At 53.2% G+C, this 14,071-nt stretch overlaps 1 protein-coding gene across 9 annotated transcripts in view; it reads left to right on the forward strand.

The window, feature by feature from the left end:
* The first annotated feature begins 2,253 nt into the window (after positions 1 to 2,253).
* CTDP1 (CTD phosphatase subunit 1) overlaps positions 2,254 to 14,071 on the forward strand; it is a 71,022-nt gene continuing 59,204 nt past the window's right edge. For 7 of the 9 annotated variants that reach the window (XR_004733119.3, XR_004733120.3, XR_004733122.3 and 4 more), the window contains exon 1: positions 2,254 to 2,714. Coding sequence is in view for 2 of the 9 variants with exons in the window: in XM_035271410.3 (XP_035127301.2) it covers positions 2,401 to 2,714 (314 nt within the window). In the remaining 7 variants the exon portion in view is untranslated. The remainder of the gene's footprint in view (positions 2,715 to 14,071) is intronic. The other 2 variants (XR_004733123.3, XM_078348300.1) reach the window with 1 other exon arrangement.

The following is a 14,071-nucleotide window of genomic DNA, read 5'->3' on the forward strand; positions in this document are numbered from 1 at the left end:
TTTAACAGAGTTTAATTGAGCAAACAATGATTTGGGAATCCAGGAGCCCCTCACACCAGAACAGGCTGAGCGACTCCAGTGCCACTGCCTGGGCGAAGACTTACGGACAGGAGGGGAGACACGCAGGAAGCAGAAGGGAGGCCTGGAAACAGCAGGGTGGCTACAGCTCGCATCTGGCTTATTTCAGAGTTGAACGGCTGACTGGTACAAGACTAGGTTACAGTCCATTCACACATGCAGTTAGATTACGGTTCACTACGTATGGGGAAACCTCTAGGCTAAACTAAAAGTGTGCAAGGAGGTGGCTTCAGGCCACATGAGAGCAGTGTGTCCTTACAGTGTGAATTACGGCTTCTTGGAAATTCTTCACCACCCTCTGGCCTTCTAAATATTGCCCACACCTTTACTTTTGTTACCTGGCTGCTCTGTTTTTATCGAATTATGAGAAACTGAAAAACTGTCACTGCTGGTGACATTTTCCCACAATCTCCACTTTAAAAAAATTCCCATAAATGCTCGCTCCTGAGCGCGTTTTCCCTTGTAGTCACGGGGGCAGGGGCTGCAGAAAGCAGCAGAGACAGGCAAAAACCCGCAGCTGCAAAAAACGCACTCCTAACAGCAAGTAATGGCCGGAGCTAAAAGACACCGTGCCCATTCTGTGTCACTGCGATTACCTGACTTAAATGGCTCTGAGCAGAGAGAATTTTTATCTGAGAAACGCGAGTCCTTTTAATCATGCGGCCGAGACAGACATTCAAATGAGGCGACGATCACGCCCGACTCCGCCTTGACCTACATGTTCCTCTCCTGCTACTGGCGGCAACATCGCCACGAGCAGCCACAGATCAACCTAATAACGCCACACTGGACACTGCACCCACGCGCTACAGCTGAGCAACGTAGAGTCAGTCACTAATCAACGTTATTTCTGTAAGCCAGAGATAAGTCCTCACAAACAAGTTCCCATTAGTGCACTCCCCGGCCCCCTTTTTTGCCTTTAAAATCCACTCCGAACTGCTAATCGGAGGATACATTCAGGGCGCCTTGAATCTGTGCTCCCAGGCTGCAGTCCTCGAGCGTGGCCCAAAAAAGTCCGACAGTTTCCAAAATGTTTACTAACATGAGAAAAGCCACCTTATAAAAGTGGGAGGAAAAGGCAAACACAGGGTACCTCAATTGCACATTAACATTTATAAACGTCAAGACAAAGATTCCCGGTAAAAAAAAAAAGGAGCACTGGCACGCATTAGGCCCGAAAAACCACAGCCCAGAGCGGCCTGGCGCGGCCCCCAGGACCCGGGACCTCAGCCGCCGCTCCCGGCCACGTGTTCAAGAATCTGTTTCAGGGACGGGTCTCGCTCTGTCGCACAGGCTGGTCTCCAGCCACGGGCTAGGGTGATCCGCCGGCCTCAGCCTCCCACAGCCTGGGACTCCAGGCCAGGCCGCCCGCCGGCTCGTTATTTCACGGAAATTCCCGACAAACGTGGAAAGTGCCTTTTCTTGCCGCTGATTCTCATCAGGGTTCGCCAGGGGCCGCTGCGACCACCCGCCGGTGCCCGCTCTCCCGCTACGGTCGCTCGGATTTTCCGAACCCACCAGACGCTTCCGGGCGCCTTGTCCCACGCGAGTCCACCGCCTGCGCGGGCCGAAAGCGGCGCCCCTGCCCCTGCGCTTCCGCGTCGAAGGGGAGGTCGGAGGAAGAGAAGACCGCAGCGCATTAGCTCCCGCGGCGTTGGGTACGGGCGGGACACGCGGCAGGGACACCCAGACACCGACCGCCTCAGGTCTCTGGGACCGTGGCGCGCACGACATGCTGGGACCCGTAGTCTCGCGACGTTGGGACTCGCAGTGCGCGACGGGAGTAGAGGAGAGCGGCTCGCGGTGCATGCCGGAACTCGTAGTCTCAGGAGGCCGGGTCTCGACGCGAGACGGGGTAGTGGACCGCACGCCCGCGTTGAACGCTGGGACTCGTAGTCCCGCCATGCCCTACCCGCGGTGCACGCCGGGATACGTAGTTCCGAGCTCGGCGGGATCCTCACTGGAACTGGGACAGTGGTCTGCGTTGCATGTCGCTGCTCCACGGCTCTGGCGCTCCGAGGATGGGTAGGGCGCAGGAAAGCAGTTAACCGCAGCCCGCGCCCAGGCTTAGTCCCAGGACAGAGCCGTCTCCGACCCCGCGCGGCGCCAGTGTTTACACGCGCACGTACGCCCGCACGCACGCGGCGCCCTCGCCGTGACGTCACGCGCTCTCCAGGAAGTCGGCGCGGGCCGAGCGGCGGGTGGAAGCCGGTGCCGAGAGGAACTGCTGTGTTGCCGCCTGGGTCGGGCCGCCGCGGTGGGCGCCGCGGTCTGAGCGCCGCGCAGGCCCCGTAGCGACCGCCCGTCCGCCCTCTGTTCACGATGGAGGCGCCGTCCGCGGGCCGTGTTCCCGCCGAGGGTGCCCCGACGGCGGCTGTGGCCGAGGTGCGCTGTCCGGGGCCCGCGCCGCTGCGCCTGCTGGAGTGGAGGGTGGCGGCGGGCGCGGCCGTGCGCATCGGCTCGGTGCTGGCCGTGTTCGAGGCCGCCGCCTCCGCGCAGCCCGCCGGCTCCCCCCAGTCCCGTGCGGTCTCCGGGGGCTGCGTGCGCCCGGCGCGGGCGGAGCGCAGGCTGAGGTCGGAGCGCGCGGGCGTGGTGCGGGAGCTGTGCGCGCAGCCCGGCCAGATGGTCGCCCCAGGGTAAGTGCGCCGGGCCGAGCGGGGCCGAGGGCGGGCGGGCCGTGGTTCGTTACCCGGCTCTTTGGTGGGCAGGGGCGCCCCAGGGGAAGGGGCGATAAAGCGGGACGCAGGCACTACGCCTCTCCCCTAAACCGGGTAGTGACCACCTGTGGTTTTACCAATGGGGAGCATTTTGAGATAAAAGGGGAGGGTCCCGCATAGCAACCCGAAGTTGCTGTTTGGAAAAGCGCTGGTGTTTGTTTCTTTCCTTCTGCGGCGATCGTCCCCGCCCCCTCCTGTAGCTCCACCTTTGTGAGTTAGGTAAACTCCTGGGTGGCTGTGAGCACAGTCATCGGGCAGGCTCCAGACCTGTTATTGAAATATAAACTGTTGGGTGTGTGCACATCTTTAAGTTTTTGTAAACTTTGTGAAACGCAGTTGTAAAACCTGGTGCAGTTGTGCTTCGTGGCTGAGGGACGGGAGGAAACCAGGCCTTGCAGCGAAGGCAGTGGCCCGTAGTTGACCACTGTGGGCACTGTCGCTGCTTCAAGGTGACAGGGTAGTACGTGGTCGTGTGGCAGACTCCACAGCTGTGGGTACCTGTGCTCTGACCCCATACGGGGGTGTGCTTCTGTAACATGGAAGTGTCCAACCCTGTTTGAGTCTACCTTTGTATTCTGGGAGAGGCGGCACATGGGCACATGTGTACGCCTGGTTGCGGTGATTTTGACTGTGAGAACAGAAACTCCAGGAAGAGGTGGGCACTCCAGCCTGCAGTGGGCCAGGCGTGAGCTCCCTCTGGGAATGGTGCCACTCCTGGGGATGCCATCTCACCTTCATCCGCAGTCCCTGGCCCTCCTTCCTGTGGCTAGCACTGACGCTGTTTTTGTTGAGGATCTGCTACGCGCCTGCTTCTGCAGGAGTGAGTACGGGCACAGGACATCTGCCATCACAGCCCCAGAACGTCCTGGCTCCGCTTCTTTTGGAGACACAGCCTGGGACCTTGACGCTCAGCACAGGCTCCCACTTCTGTCTCCTCCATGCTGGTGGGTGGGGCTGGGCGGTTCAGGGCCGTGCTTCCCAGGGAATGCCCGCACAGCTTCCTCTCTAAGCTCTGGTCATACCTCCGAGGACAGTGGAGGCAGACCTCAGTGCGGGTGTATTACCTGCACAGAAAACCCCAGGATGGAAGAGCCTTCTGATGTTACATGTGTTCTCTGATTGTACGGAAGGGCCACTTTGACCTAGACAGCTGGGTACACTGGTTATGTGACCAGTTAGTACTGACAGTCCGTGTTCAGTCAGCCTGGTGAATAATCAGCCAGCCAAGTAATTAGTTAATGACAGGTTCCCAGCAGTCAGTAGTGTTTATGGGGAGGTGCTGTTTGAGATCTTGGGGCACCTCACAGCACTGATTAGTCACAAGGCCCTTTGAGAAACTGATGTGATATCATTTCTCCTCAGATGGAGCATCTTTGTGGCACCAGGTGTTCCTCTAATTCCAGGAGGCTCATCTCTCTGCCACCGGTCCATGGATGGCAGGTGAATCCCTGCCTTAGAGAAAGCTACAGACGGTGTTACCTGGAATTCAAGGTGCCTCCTTCCCCATTTCTGTGTACTCCTATGAGTTTGTGTACAGGGCTTTTGTGAGCATTCTGGGGAGTGTGGTAGTGTGATGTCAGCATTTCTGGAGGTGTTCCTGCCCTTGCAGTGGGCATGGCTGCCATAGATCCAGGAAGGAGCAGCTGGCAAAGGCATTAGTCTAAAGCTCTGTGTGTGTGTGCCCTGGTTTGGAATCAGGTTCCTGCCTCGAGGTTGCGATAGGTAGCGGAATTCGGGAGCATTTGCAGCAGGAGTCCGTGCTGCTGACGGCTCCGTGCGGTTGTGTGCAGTCCAGATGAAGCTGCCCTGGCTCTGGGGCTGCTGTCTGGAGATGTGTTGGCCTCTCCAAAATGCCTGCTGCACCTTTGTGGAACACAGTTGAAAATTACTAGATTAAGTCACTTGCTGACAGAGTTTGTGGAAAGGGTGGGTTACAAGTGCGTTTCTCTGGCAGCCCCCTGTGATGGGAGTAGCGCCCTGCAGTGTAGACTCGTGGTGGCATCTCTCCATGGTGAGCTGCAGGTGGAAATCTCCGCAGCTTTTGCTTAAAGCCCAACAGTGATGGATTTCTCCAGTGTGTGAGTTCCAGCTCAGTAGCTCTTTATACACAGTTTACAGCGGACCTTCAAGCAACATGGTTTGTGGTTTGAGGGTCACCTTTATGTAGACGTTTTTCAGCAAATTGTCTGCTCTCTGCATCCGTGGGTTCTACGTCCGACACTCTTTGCTGGGTGTGGAGCGCAGGCTGTTTATACAGACGGCTGACTTTCTGGATTCGTGGGTTCTCAGGGCTGATGCAGGACCTGAGTATCTCAGGAGTTTGGTATCGGAAGGAGTCCTGGAGCCAATCCGCACGGATACTGAGGGGTGACTGATGATATGTGGAAGTCTCCGAAACAGATTGTGCGGCTTCGTGATGAAGTGGAGAATATTGGGTGTGATTTCGTCCTAATGTGGGAGGGTGCTGGCCGTGAGTTTAGTCCTTGTTTCTGTGACCCTTCTGGGACATTGGTTGGTGAAGAGCCATGTCCCTTCCTCCAGCGAGCCTGAGTCACATTGCTTTCACCTAAAAGGTTTTTCCTGTGTTTTTCTTTTTTTCTCTGCTTGCTGGTGTGGCCATATCCGGCAACAGCTTCACAGTTCTTGGAGGCTGGAAGGTGAGGACGTCAGGGAAGAGGAACTGTCCAGAAACCCATGCTCTGCTCACCAGCCCGGGCGTTTGACTTTAACTAAGCAAGTTCCCAGGATTGCACATGGGCTGCTTTAGAATGGACTTACCTTGACCTGTTCCAAAAGTTTTCTTGAAGTTACAGGTTCCTGAGATACTTATGTGGGAGAGCAAGCATTTGATTGGAGTTTGCTTTCAGTTAAGTTTGGAGACTGATTATTTTGAGTTGATCCTTAGAGCACCCCTTTCAGATGATGTAATGACACACCCTTGTACTGACAAGCACGGGCAGAATCCACAACTGCTTTTGAGGAAGCTCCAACCCTGGCTTCAGCTCATCCACGTGCGAGGGCAGGGGAGGTGCAGAATCTGCTCCTGGGCCTATCCCAAAGAAAAGAGTCTCCCCCCTTTTTAAAAAAGTCTCCGAGGGCCCACGGAACCCCGTGCCTCTTGGTTAGAGAGAGCAGGTCCTGCCCAGCTGATGGATCAGAAACTCAGGTGTCAGAAACAGGGTTTCAGGGTGGCTGCCTGAGGAATACGTGGGCAACCTTACCAGCCAAGAGCAGACATAGGAATTCTGGCTTGATGTGGCGCCTATGGGGAGGCCACACAGTTTTGGTCCCTCTAGGGATCACTGGGCCTCAGCGTGCCCTGCTGGCTGCGTGGTGAGGCCTTTGGAGAACGTATTGGGACAGGCAGCCGCAGATTTCCCAGGGGTGGTGTTGAAGACATCGCTGACAGGTGTGGAATTCGTAGTGCGGACGGTGGTGTCTCTCTTAAGGCTTGGCTGTTGTGTTTGCCCTGTGGGTGTTGCGGGTTGGCTTCTGGTCCACACGGCTTTGGGACTGGGGGTGCTTACCCATTATTATTCCTTCATCTTGATCTTTTCGCAGGGCTCATAAAAATACTTATTTTTCAAGAACAATGGGAAGTATCTTTGAAAAAATATCGTTAAATGTGTTAAACTGGCACTTTCCGAGAGCAGACAGTGGCAGCAGCCTGAGTCTGCACGTGGGGCTGAGCTTGGGCATCTGCACGGGCGCTGTTGACCCCACTGGCCACTGGCTGTTAGTGGTAACTGTTTAGCTGAGACTTTCAGAAACTGAGAGGTGTGGGCGTGGCTTATGTACACGCAGCCAGTGTGTTCGCAGTGCTGAGGAGCACAGTACATGCTGAACCTGAGTGTGCATTAGAACATCAGTGTAAGCAATTCTTCGTAGCACGGAATCGTAACAAAGGAATCCAGCGTGCGTATGTGTGTGAGCCTTGTGTAGTTTGGTGTTGATTATTGAGGCAGAGCGCTGCGGAGAGAGGTAATGGAGCCTGTGGCTCCATAAAACCTCCCTGGAGAGATCGCAGGTGTGAGTGAATCTTAAAAGCACCAGCACTGTCCACGCAAGGTATGGCTGTGTCCTTGTCACCTGCATTGTCGTGATCAGCAGCGTTCGTCCTCACCACATCAGTGGTTATTTTTAGATGAGGAACCATTCTGGGAGCGGGAGCTTAAAAACACTGCATTTGGTATAGTTGCAATAATCACGAGATTGTCATTTTGATCTTTATTAAGATTGTATGTTTTTACAGGGCTTCATTCTGTCTGGCAGAAGTAAGAACTTCCTTACTCTATAGGAAAGAAACAGATTCTAAGAAGTTTGGACCTGTCCTGCCCCTTAAGGCCTGTGAGGTTCCTGGTGAGGAGGAAGGTGCAGGCACCTCGGGGTGAGCTCAGTACCCTGGGAGAGCCCCAGTCCTTGGTTCTCCCTGTACTACTCTCTACGAACCAGGTTTCATCCCTGGAGATTCCCAGTTCTGGGGGAGTAGCTACAACAGTAGTGTTTATCTGTTTTTATAATACTTAGGTGGGGTAGAATTATTTTAATAGAAAATATTCTGACAGGTCACTATCCTTCAGAAACTAAGTCTTATGCTTTGTGTTCTTCCTGGCTACTCCAAGGGGGATATTTAAGTCTCCAGAGAAAGGGGAAAGTACCTGAAATAGTCAGGGAGCTGCGGTGACCAGGAAGAGCTAACAGGTGGAGGCTGCGTGTGAGGGCTGATGGTGTCTCACCTGGCCTGCGCCTGTATAGCTGTCCACAGGAAGAGCCTCCGCGTCAGCCGGCGCAGGGTGAGAGTGCCACAGAAAATCAGGAAAGCAATTGATGAGTAAAATGAAGATCATTCCAACAATAATAGTATTGCTATCTGTATTGCTTTGCAGATTTTAGAATAAAAATCTTTGAGAAACAGGGATAAAGTTAGAATAGACTACAACCTAAGATTAGTCCCCAACTTCATTGTTCTGTGCTTAGGAGGTAGAAGCTTCTGAAATTCTCCATGTGGTTCGGTCAGTGCACGGACGTCGTCAGCTCTGGGTCTTGTCCTGGAAATAAGGAAACGTTGTTTTCATACTGGTACCAAGAATCTTGACGAACTGGCAATTCTTTTAGTAAATAATTTTATTCTTCCCTGCTGACATCTGCGCTGTTTAAAGGATACTTTTTTTTTTTTTTTTGTCCTGAGTGAAGGATGACACTTTGAAGAAGATCTTTGTGTCTGACATTTGGGAGGTTGTCACTCTGTCAACCATTAAACTTGGGCGAGTTGCCCTTCAGACATTCTGCTCTGTTTTCCCCACTTTTCACCTGATGGAAAACCACTGGACCTTGTTACTTCCTTGGCTTCGTGGTTTCGTGTAGACGTGTGGTTTACTTTGTCGTGGATTTTTAGGCGTCTCTGACCTGATCCTTTAGGCAGAGGTCTTTGAAGCGTGTCTGCCTGGAAATCGTTTGTAAGCTGCAGATACTTTGAGTGCAGTGTCAGATTTATCTCCACGTTCGTATGTTCGTGGCTTCTTTAGCGTTAAAGTGGTTACATGCAGTCATCTAGTATCTGAGTACAGAGGAATGGATGAATTCTCAGTGTTATATTAAAACTAAAAACAAGTGATGTAAATTATTTGTCTGAGAAAAAGTGGTTTTTATATTTCAGGGAGAAAGAGACCGAAGAGAGAATGGAACCAAAGAGTTTCAAAGGATTCGGGTGATATTTTTTAAAGGATAAATGTACATTTTAAAGATTACAAAGAGATAGTCTTGATAGATTTTTAAATATCATATGTTTAGCATCATATGTCTACAAAATTCCTTACAACTTTAAGAGGAACTAGAGCTACAATGTAACTTATTTGCTATTTGTATTATTTTTGAAGTAGACTTTAAAGGACTCAGTTGTTGCCCTGCAGTGCTTTAAATGTTGGCTAATGCTGGAGTTCCACGCAGTTTTGTGCCGACCAGAATCTGGCAGGAGCGGTGGAGTCAGTCACTGAGTCGGTGCGCACCAGCCCTTTGGTTTTGTCAGCTCACTGGCGGGCGCACGCTGTGACAATTGGCTTTTTGTCTTGAGCATACCACCTGGGTGCTTAGAGTGTTTTCAGGCGGGAAGCATTTGACACCCTGGCTCTCTGGGGTCTGTTCAGGTTCTAAGGCAGCGACCTTCCTTGCACGTCTGTCTACCCAGCAGAGAGGGCGGTGGGGTCTGAATGGTGTGGTGCACCCCGCACCACATGACTGAGACGTGGCTGGTCCTAGCCCACAGTGGCTGTGCTGAAACTTCCCCGCCGCGGCTCTGCAGTGTGGATGTCTGCAGTGTTGGGAATTGGGCTGGCCTGCCCTGTTCCAGCTTCCTCTTCACATTCCCCAGCCTGTGCTTCACAGCCGCAGCTTCAGTGACTGCTCAGAGCCCCGCCTGCGCAGGTTCTCCAGGATAGCTGCGTCTGGGCACTGGGGACGGAGCCAGGTGCAGAGCGTGAGCCACGGCCGACAGCTGCACTGCTGTGGGCACAGCGCTGGACTCCAGCTGGGGACTGGAGCTGGAGCACGCAGTCCTGTGTAGCACCTACCACCCTGTGGCTACACAGAAGACGGAGCAACAACATCTGTTCTTTCCAGCCTCTTTTTCTGTTTGAGATGAAGTTTCACTCTTGTTGCCCAGGCTGGAGTGCAGTGGCACGATCTCAGCTCACTGCAACCTCCGCCTCTTGGGTTCAAGCAATTCTCCTGCCTCAGTCTCCCTAGTAGCTGGGGCTACAGGCACACACCACGACGCCTGGCTAATTTGTGTATTTTTAGTAGAGACGAGGTATCACCATGTTGGCCAGGCTGGTCTCGAACTCCTGACCTCAGGCGATCCACCTGCCTCAACCTCCCAAAGTGCTGGGATTACAGGTGTGAGCCACCGCACCCAGCCACTCAGGCTCTTTTGGGACATAATTTTTGACTTCAGAGTTGTAAGAACAGTGCACAGAATTCTCACATCAGCTTCGCACCAGGTTCCACGAATGTTAATGCTTTGCCGCGTTTGCTTATGTTTCTCCGTGCACACACACATTTCCCTGGGGTTGGAGAGCTAGTTGCAGGTGTCATGTACTTCGGTTTCCTAAAAACAAAGACGTTCTCTTACATAACTGCTGTACAGTTACCAAGATCAGAAACGAACATCCATGCAGCGCTGTTTTCTGCTCTACAAATTTTCCTGTAGTCCTGATACAGTCCTCTGTCACAAAGGCAAACCCTGGAGCCCACATTGCATCGGTGGTTGGACTGTCACAAGTCGGCTCCTCTGTCTGTCATCGTTTCCTGGTTTCGTAGGACATCCCTCAGTTAGACTGCAGTTGTGTGCACTGGGCTTGGTGAAGGTGCTGTCTGCCAGATTTCTGTTGCAAAAAGTTATTACTTTTCCTATTGTAATTGGGTATCTATAAGAGATACTTTGTTACTACATAAATGCTTACACTCTCACCAAGCCGACCCACCATTTTGGGTAACTCAGTGATTCCTGCTGGACTCTCTTCATTTCTAAGACGATTGTCCAGTGGTGATGTTCTTGATTCCAGCATTTCTTCTCCATTTTCTGGTTGGCTTTCTACTGTAAGAACAAATAAGGCCGGGTACCTGGCTCATCACGCTTGTGATCCCAGCACTTTGGAGGCCAAGGTGAATGGATCACTGGAGGTCAGTCAACATCATGAAACCCCGTCTCTACTAAAAATAGAAAAATAGTCAGGCGTGGTGGTGCATGCCTGTAGTCCCAGCTACTCAGGAGGCTGAGGAAGGAGAATCACTTGAACCAGGGAGGCAGAGGTTGGCAGTGAGCTGAGATCACACCACTACACTAAACTGGGTGACGGAGTGAGACTCAAAAACAAAAAGAGCAAATAATTAGCATGTCTATTTAGCAGCGTAGGCTCATGGTTTCTTATTTTATTGAACAGATTATAATCTGTTGGTGTCACTATTTGCCTTGACACATCACTTATCCCAGGTGTGGCCGGCGGGATCCCCATCCGTGGTGCTGGTTCCTGGCGGCTGAGTCCCAGTGCACTGCCGCCGTCGGTGCATAACAGATTCTAGGCTGGGGCTGTCCTGGCCACAGCCCTGGAATCAGCTGGTCTCTAACAAGTCCTGTTTCCTCTTAGTGGAGAATGATGTTTAGAAACCCAAGGTCTAGGTGCAAAAAATACACTCTTCCTTCTGAATACATTTTTTTTTTTTTTTGAGACAGTTTCGCTCTTGTTACCCAGGCTGGAGTGCGATGGCGCGATCTCGGCTCACCGCAACCTGCGCCTCCTGGGTTCAGGCAATTCTCCTGCCTCGGCCTCCTGAGTAGCTGGGATTACAGGCATATGCCACCATGCCCAGCTAATTTCCTTCCGAATACATTTTTATGCTCAGAACGTTGGAACTTAGAGAAGACCCTTGAGTCCTCCTGATCTGTAGAAGGAAGGGAAGGGTTGGACCCACCTGGAACAGATGCTCGGCGTCCATGGTTCATACCCAGCCCGTAGCCCTATCTGACGTGCCCACGTCTCGGACCTCCCCCAAGAGAGCCGAGAGCCCAGAACCCATAGACTTTGGTACTTACTGTACTTGTGTATTTTGAAGAAAATAACTTGTTTAGAGATCACATGTCATGGCTTTCTCATGGATTTTCTTTAGGACAAACCAGAAAACATTTACTGGTGATTGGTTTGACATTTTTGGGCTGAGCTCTTGGGTTGGGGTGTTTTTACATTTGCATCAGTATTAAAGAATCCACAGTGCGTTGCTCCCCTTTGTAAGGTGTGGAGATGTTTTTCTGCTTGGAGCATGGAGGCTGGCATGAGAACACACAGTGCTTTTCACCCATTTTGTGTCAGCATCTGCAAAGATCAAGCATAGAAATGTCTTGTATTAAAAAAAGATGTTGCTGTCTGCTCACTTTCTACATGTGCGTTTCCTGGCCTTTGCACACACGATCTTCTGGGCCAGGTGGCCTGGCCGGGGCATCCTGCAGGCTGTGGGATGCTGGGCAGCATCCCTGCCTCCAGTTGTGACATCGGGAGTGTCTCCAGCCTCTGCTTCCTGGGGTAGCAGAGCCTGCACTAGAATAAGACAGGCAGAACCTTTCGACCCCAGTACAGAAGGTTACTGACTCTCTCATGTGATCCATATGCGAACGATTTTCTAGAGAAGGCCAGCGCTTGGTCCTCGTTGCTGAGGGCCTGGGGGGTGCTACCCTCACTGGGCGTCAGGGCCTTGGATCTGCCACCAGGACCTTGCATGATCTTAATTTCCAGCCCTCACCTACTTCCTCATCCGTCAGGACCCAACTGTTACATCTTCTGTGATGTTGTTCTAGAAGCTTCCTTCCTCCTCATGTGGAACGAGGCATCTACTATAGTCACCGTTCCTGTGGGCACCTCAGTCCAGCAGTCACTCTTGTCTGATGCATGTTAGATTGTTGGTGACAGCAGGCAGTGCATGCCTGAGTCAGCTTATGGTCGACTTTCTTCAGACCTCAGGCTGAGCTGAAGGCCCAAGGGAGGCTGTTTGTGGGGAGCAGGGCCAGCTCACACTCGCTCTTAGACCTGTGCTGGGGAAGGGAGCCTGCCCAGGTGGCACCTGGCCTTGCTACCAGCCCTTCCTTGGAGCACGAGGCCCCATCCTTTGTGACAGCCTAATGTCACTCTGTGAGTGTCACACAGGACTCGGGGTGGGGGACAGTGGGCATCTCCCAGGCAGGACTCGGGGTGGGGGACAGTGGGCATCTCCCAGGCAGGACTCGGGGTGGGGGACAGTGGGCAGCTCCCAGGCAGGACTCGGGGTGGGGGACAGTGGGCAGCTCCCAGGCAGGACTCGGGGTGGGGGACAGGGGACAGCTCCCAAGCAGGACTCGGGGTGGGGGACAGGGGACAGCTCCTCGGCAGGACTTGGGGTGGGGGACAGGGGACAGGACTCGGGGTGGGGGACAGGGGACAGCTCCTAGGCAGGACTTGGGGTGGGGGACAGGGGACAGGACTCGGGGTGGGGGACAGGGGACAGCTCCCAGGCAGGACTCGGGGTGGGGGACAGGGGACAGCTCCTAGGCAGGACTCGGGGTGGGGGACAGGGGACAGCTCCTAGGCAGGACTCGGGGTGGGGGACAGGGGACAGCTCCCAGGCAGGACAGGAGCAGCTCTTCAGAGACGGAGGCTGGTAGGCAGGGGAGGTGGAGGATTGGAAGAATCGTGTATGTGCCTGACCATGTAGACCGGGCTGAAGGTGGACAGGAGGGTGTGGCTGTGTTTCCTCTGTGCAGGCAGCTGAGTCGGGTCAGGGCCTGGTTGCCTTGGTGGAGGGCAAAGGCTGACTGAATACCACCCAAAGCTAAACCCAGCGGTTTCTGTACAAATTGACTAGCTGGTTCTGCAATTTGTATGGGAACCTAGAATAGACATTTTGAAAGTGAACAAAGAGAACCTTTACCTGATGTCAAGACCTGTTACAAAACTACAGTAGCCACGGTAGTGCGGTGTTGGTGTGAAGACATACGTGCGCCATCAGCATGAGAAACAGAAGAGTCCAGACTCTCAAACATCTCGTCGGTTACCCACAACGGTACCCGGGAGCTGAACGAGGAGGGCTGGCCTTGGAACAGTGGTGCTGAATGTACAGGCACGGTCGTGCCTCTGTGGGGTGGGCAGGATCACCCCTCCCCACTGTGCTGAGGGAGATGTGACGGTGGAGAAGGGAACCAGAGACAGCACTCGCAAATACCCCACCCACTGTCTGCATCAGCTTTGAGGTGGCAGGAGGGGCTCGAGCTGAGGACCACAGTGGCCAGGAGAGGTTGGAAGAGACAGGGACACGGGTTCTCTCTGGAGGCTGCAGGAGGGGCAGCTCTACTGCAGCTCGATTTCAGCCCAGCAAGACCCGATTCAGACTCCAGCCTCCAGAAGCAAGAGACCGTGAGTGTCCAGCATTGTGCGCCGCTGCACGAGGCATGTCACAGCAGCTCCAGCATGCCTTAAGGGTCCGCATGCAAGTAAGCGTGCCTCAGCCTGCATCGTACCCACGTTAAAAATAACTCAGAAATAGATCACACACCTGAGCGTAAGGTAAATTCATACGGCTCCTAGAAAAGAATCTTAGTGACTTTGGATAAGACAAAGATTTCTTAATAACAATACAAAATATAGCGATGAATTGCACTTGAACAACGTTAAAAACTGCTGCTCTTTAAAAAACACTTCAGAAGTGAAAGGTAGACGCCACACTGGAGAAACCCTTTGCAGAACACACACTCTGCAGGC

The sequence above is a fragment of the Callithrix jacchus genome, chromosome 13 (assembly GCF_049354715.1).
Source record: "Callithrix jacchus isolate 240 chromosome 13, calJac240_pri, whole genome shotgun sequence".
Taxonomy (NCBI): domain Eukaryota; kingdom Metazoa; phylum Chordata; class Mammalia; order Primates; family Cebidae; genus Callithrix; species Callithrix jacchus.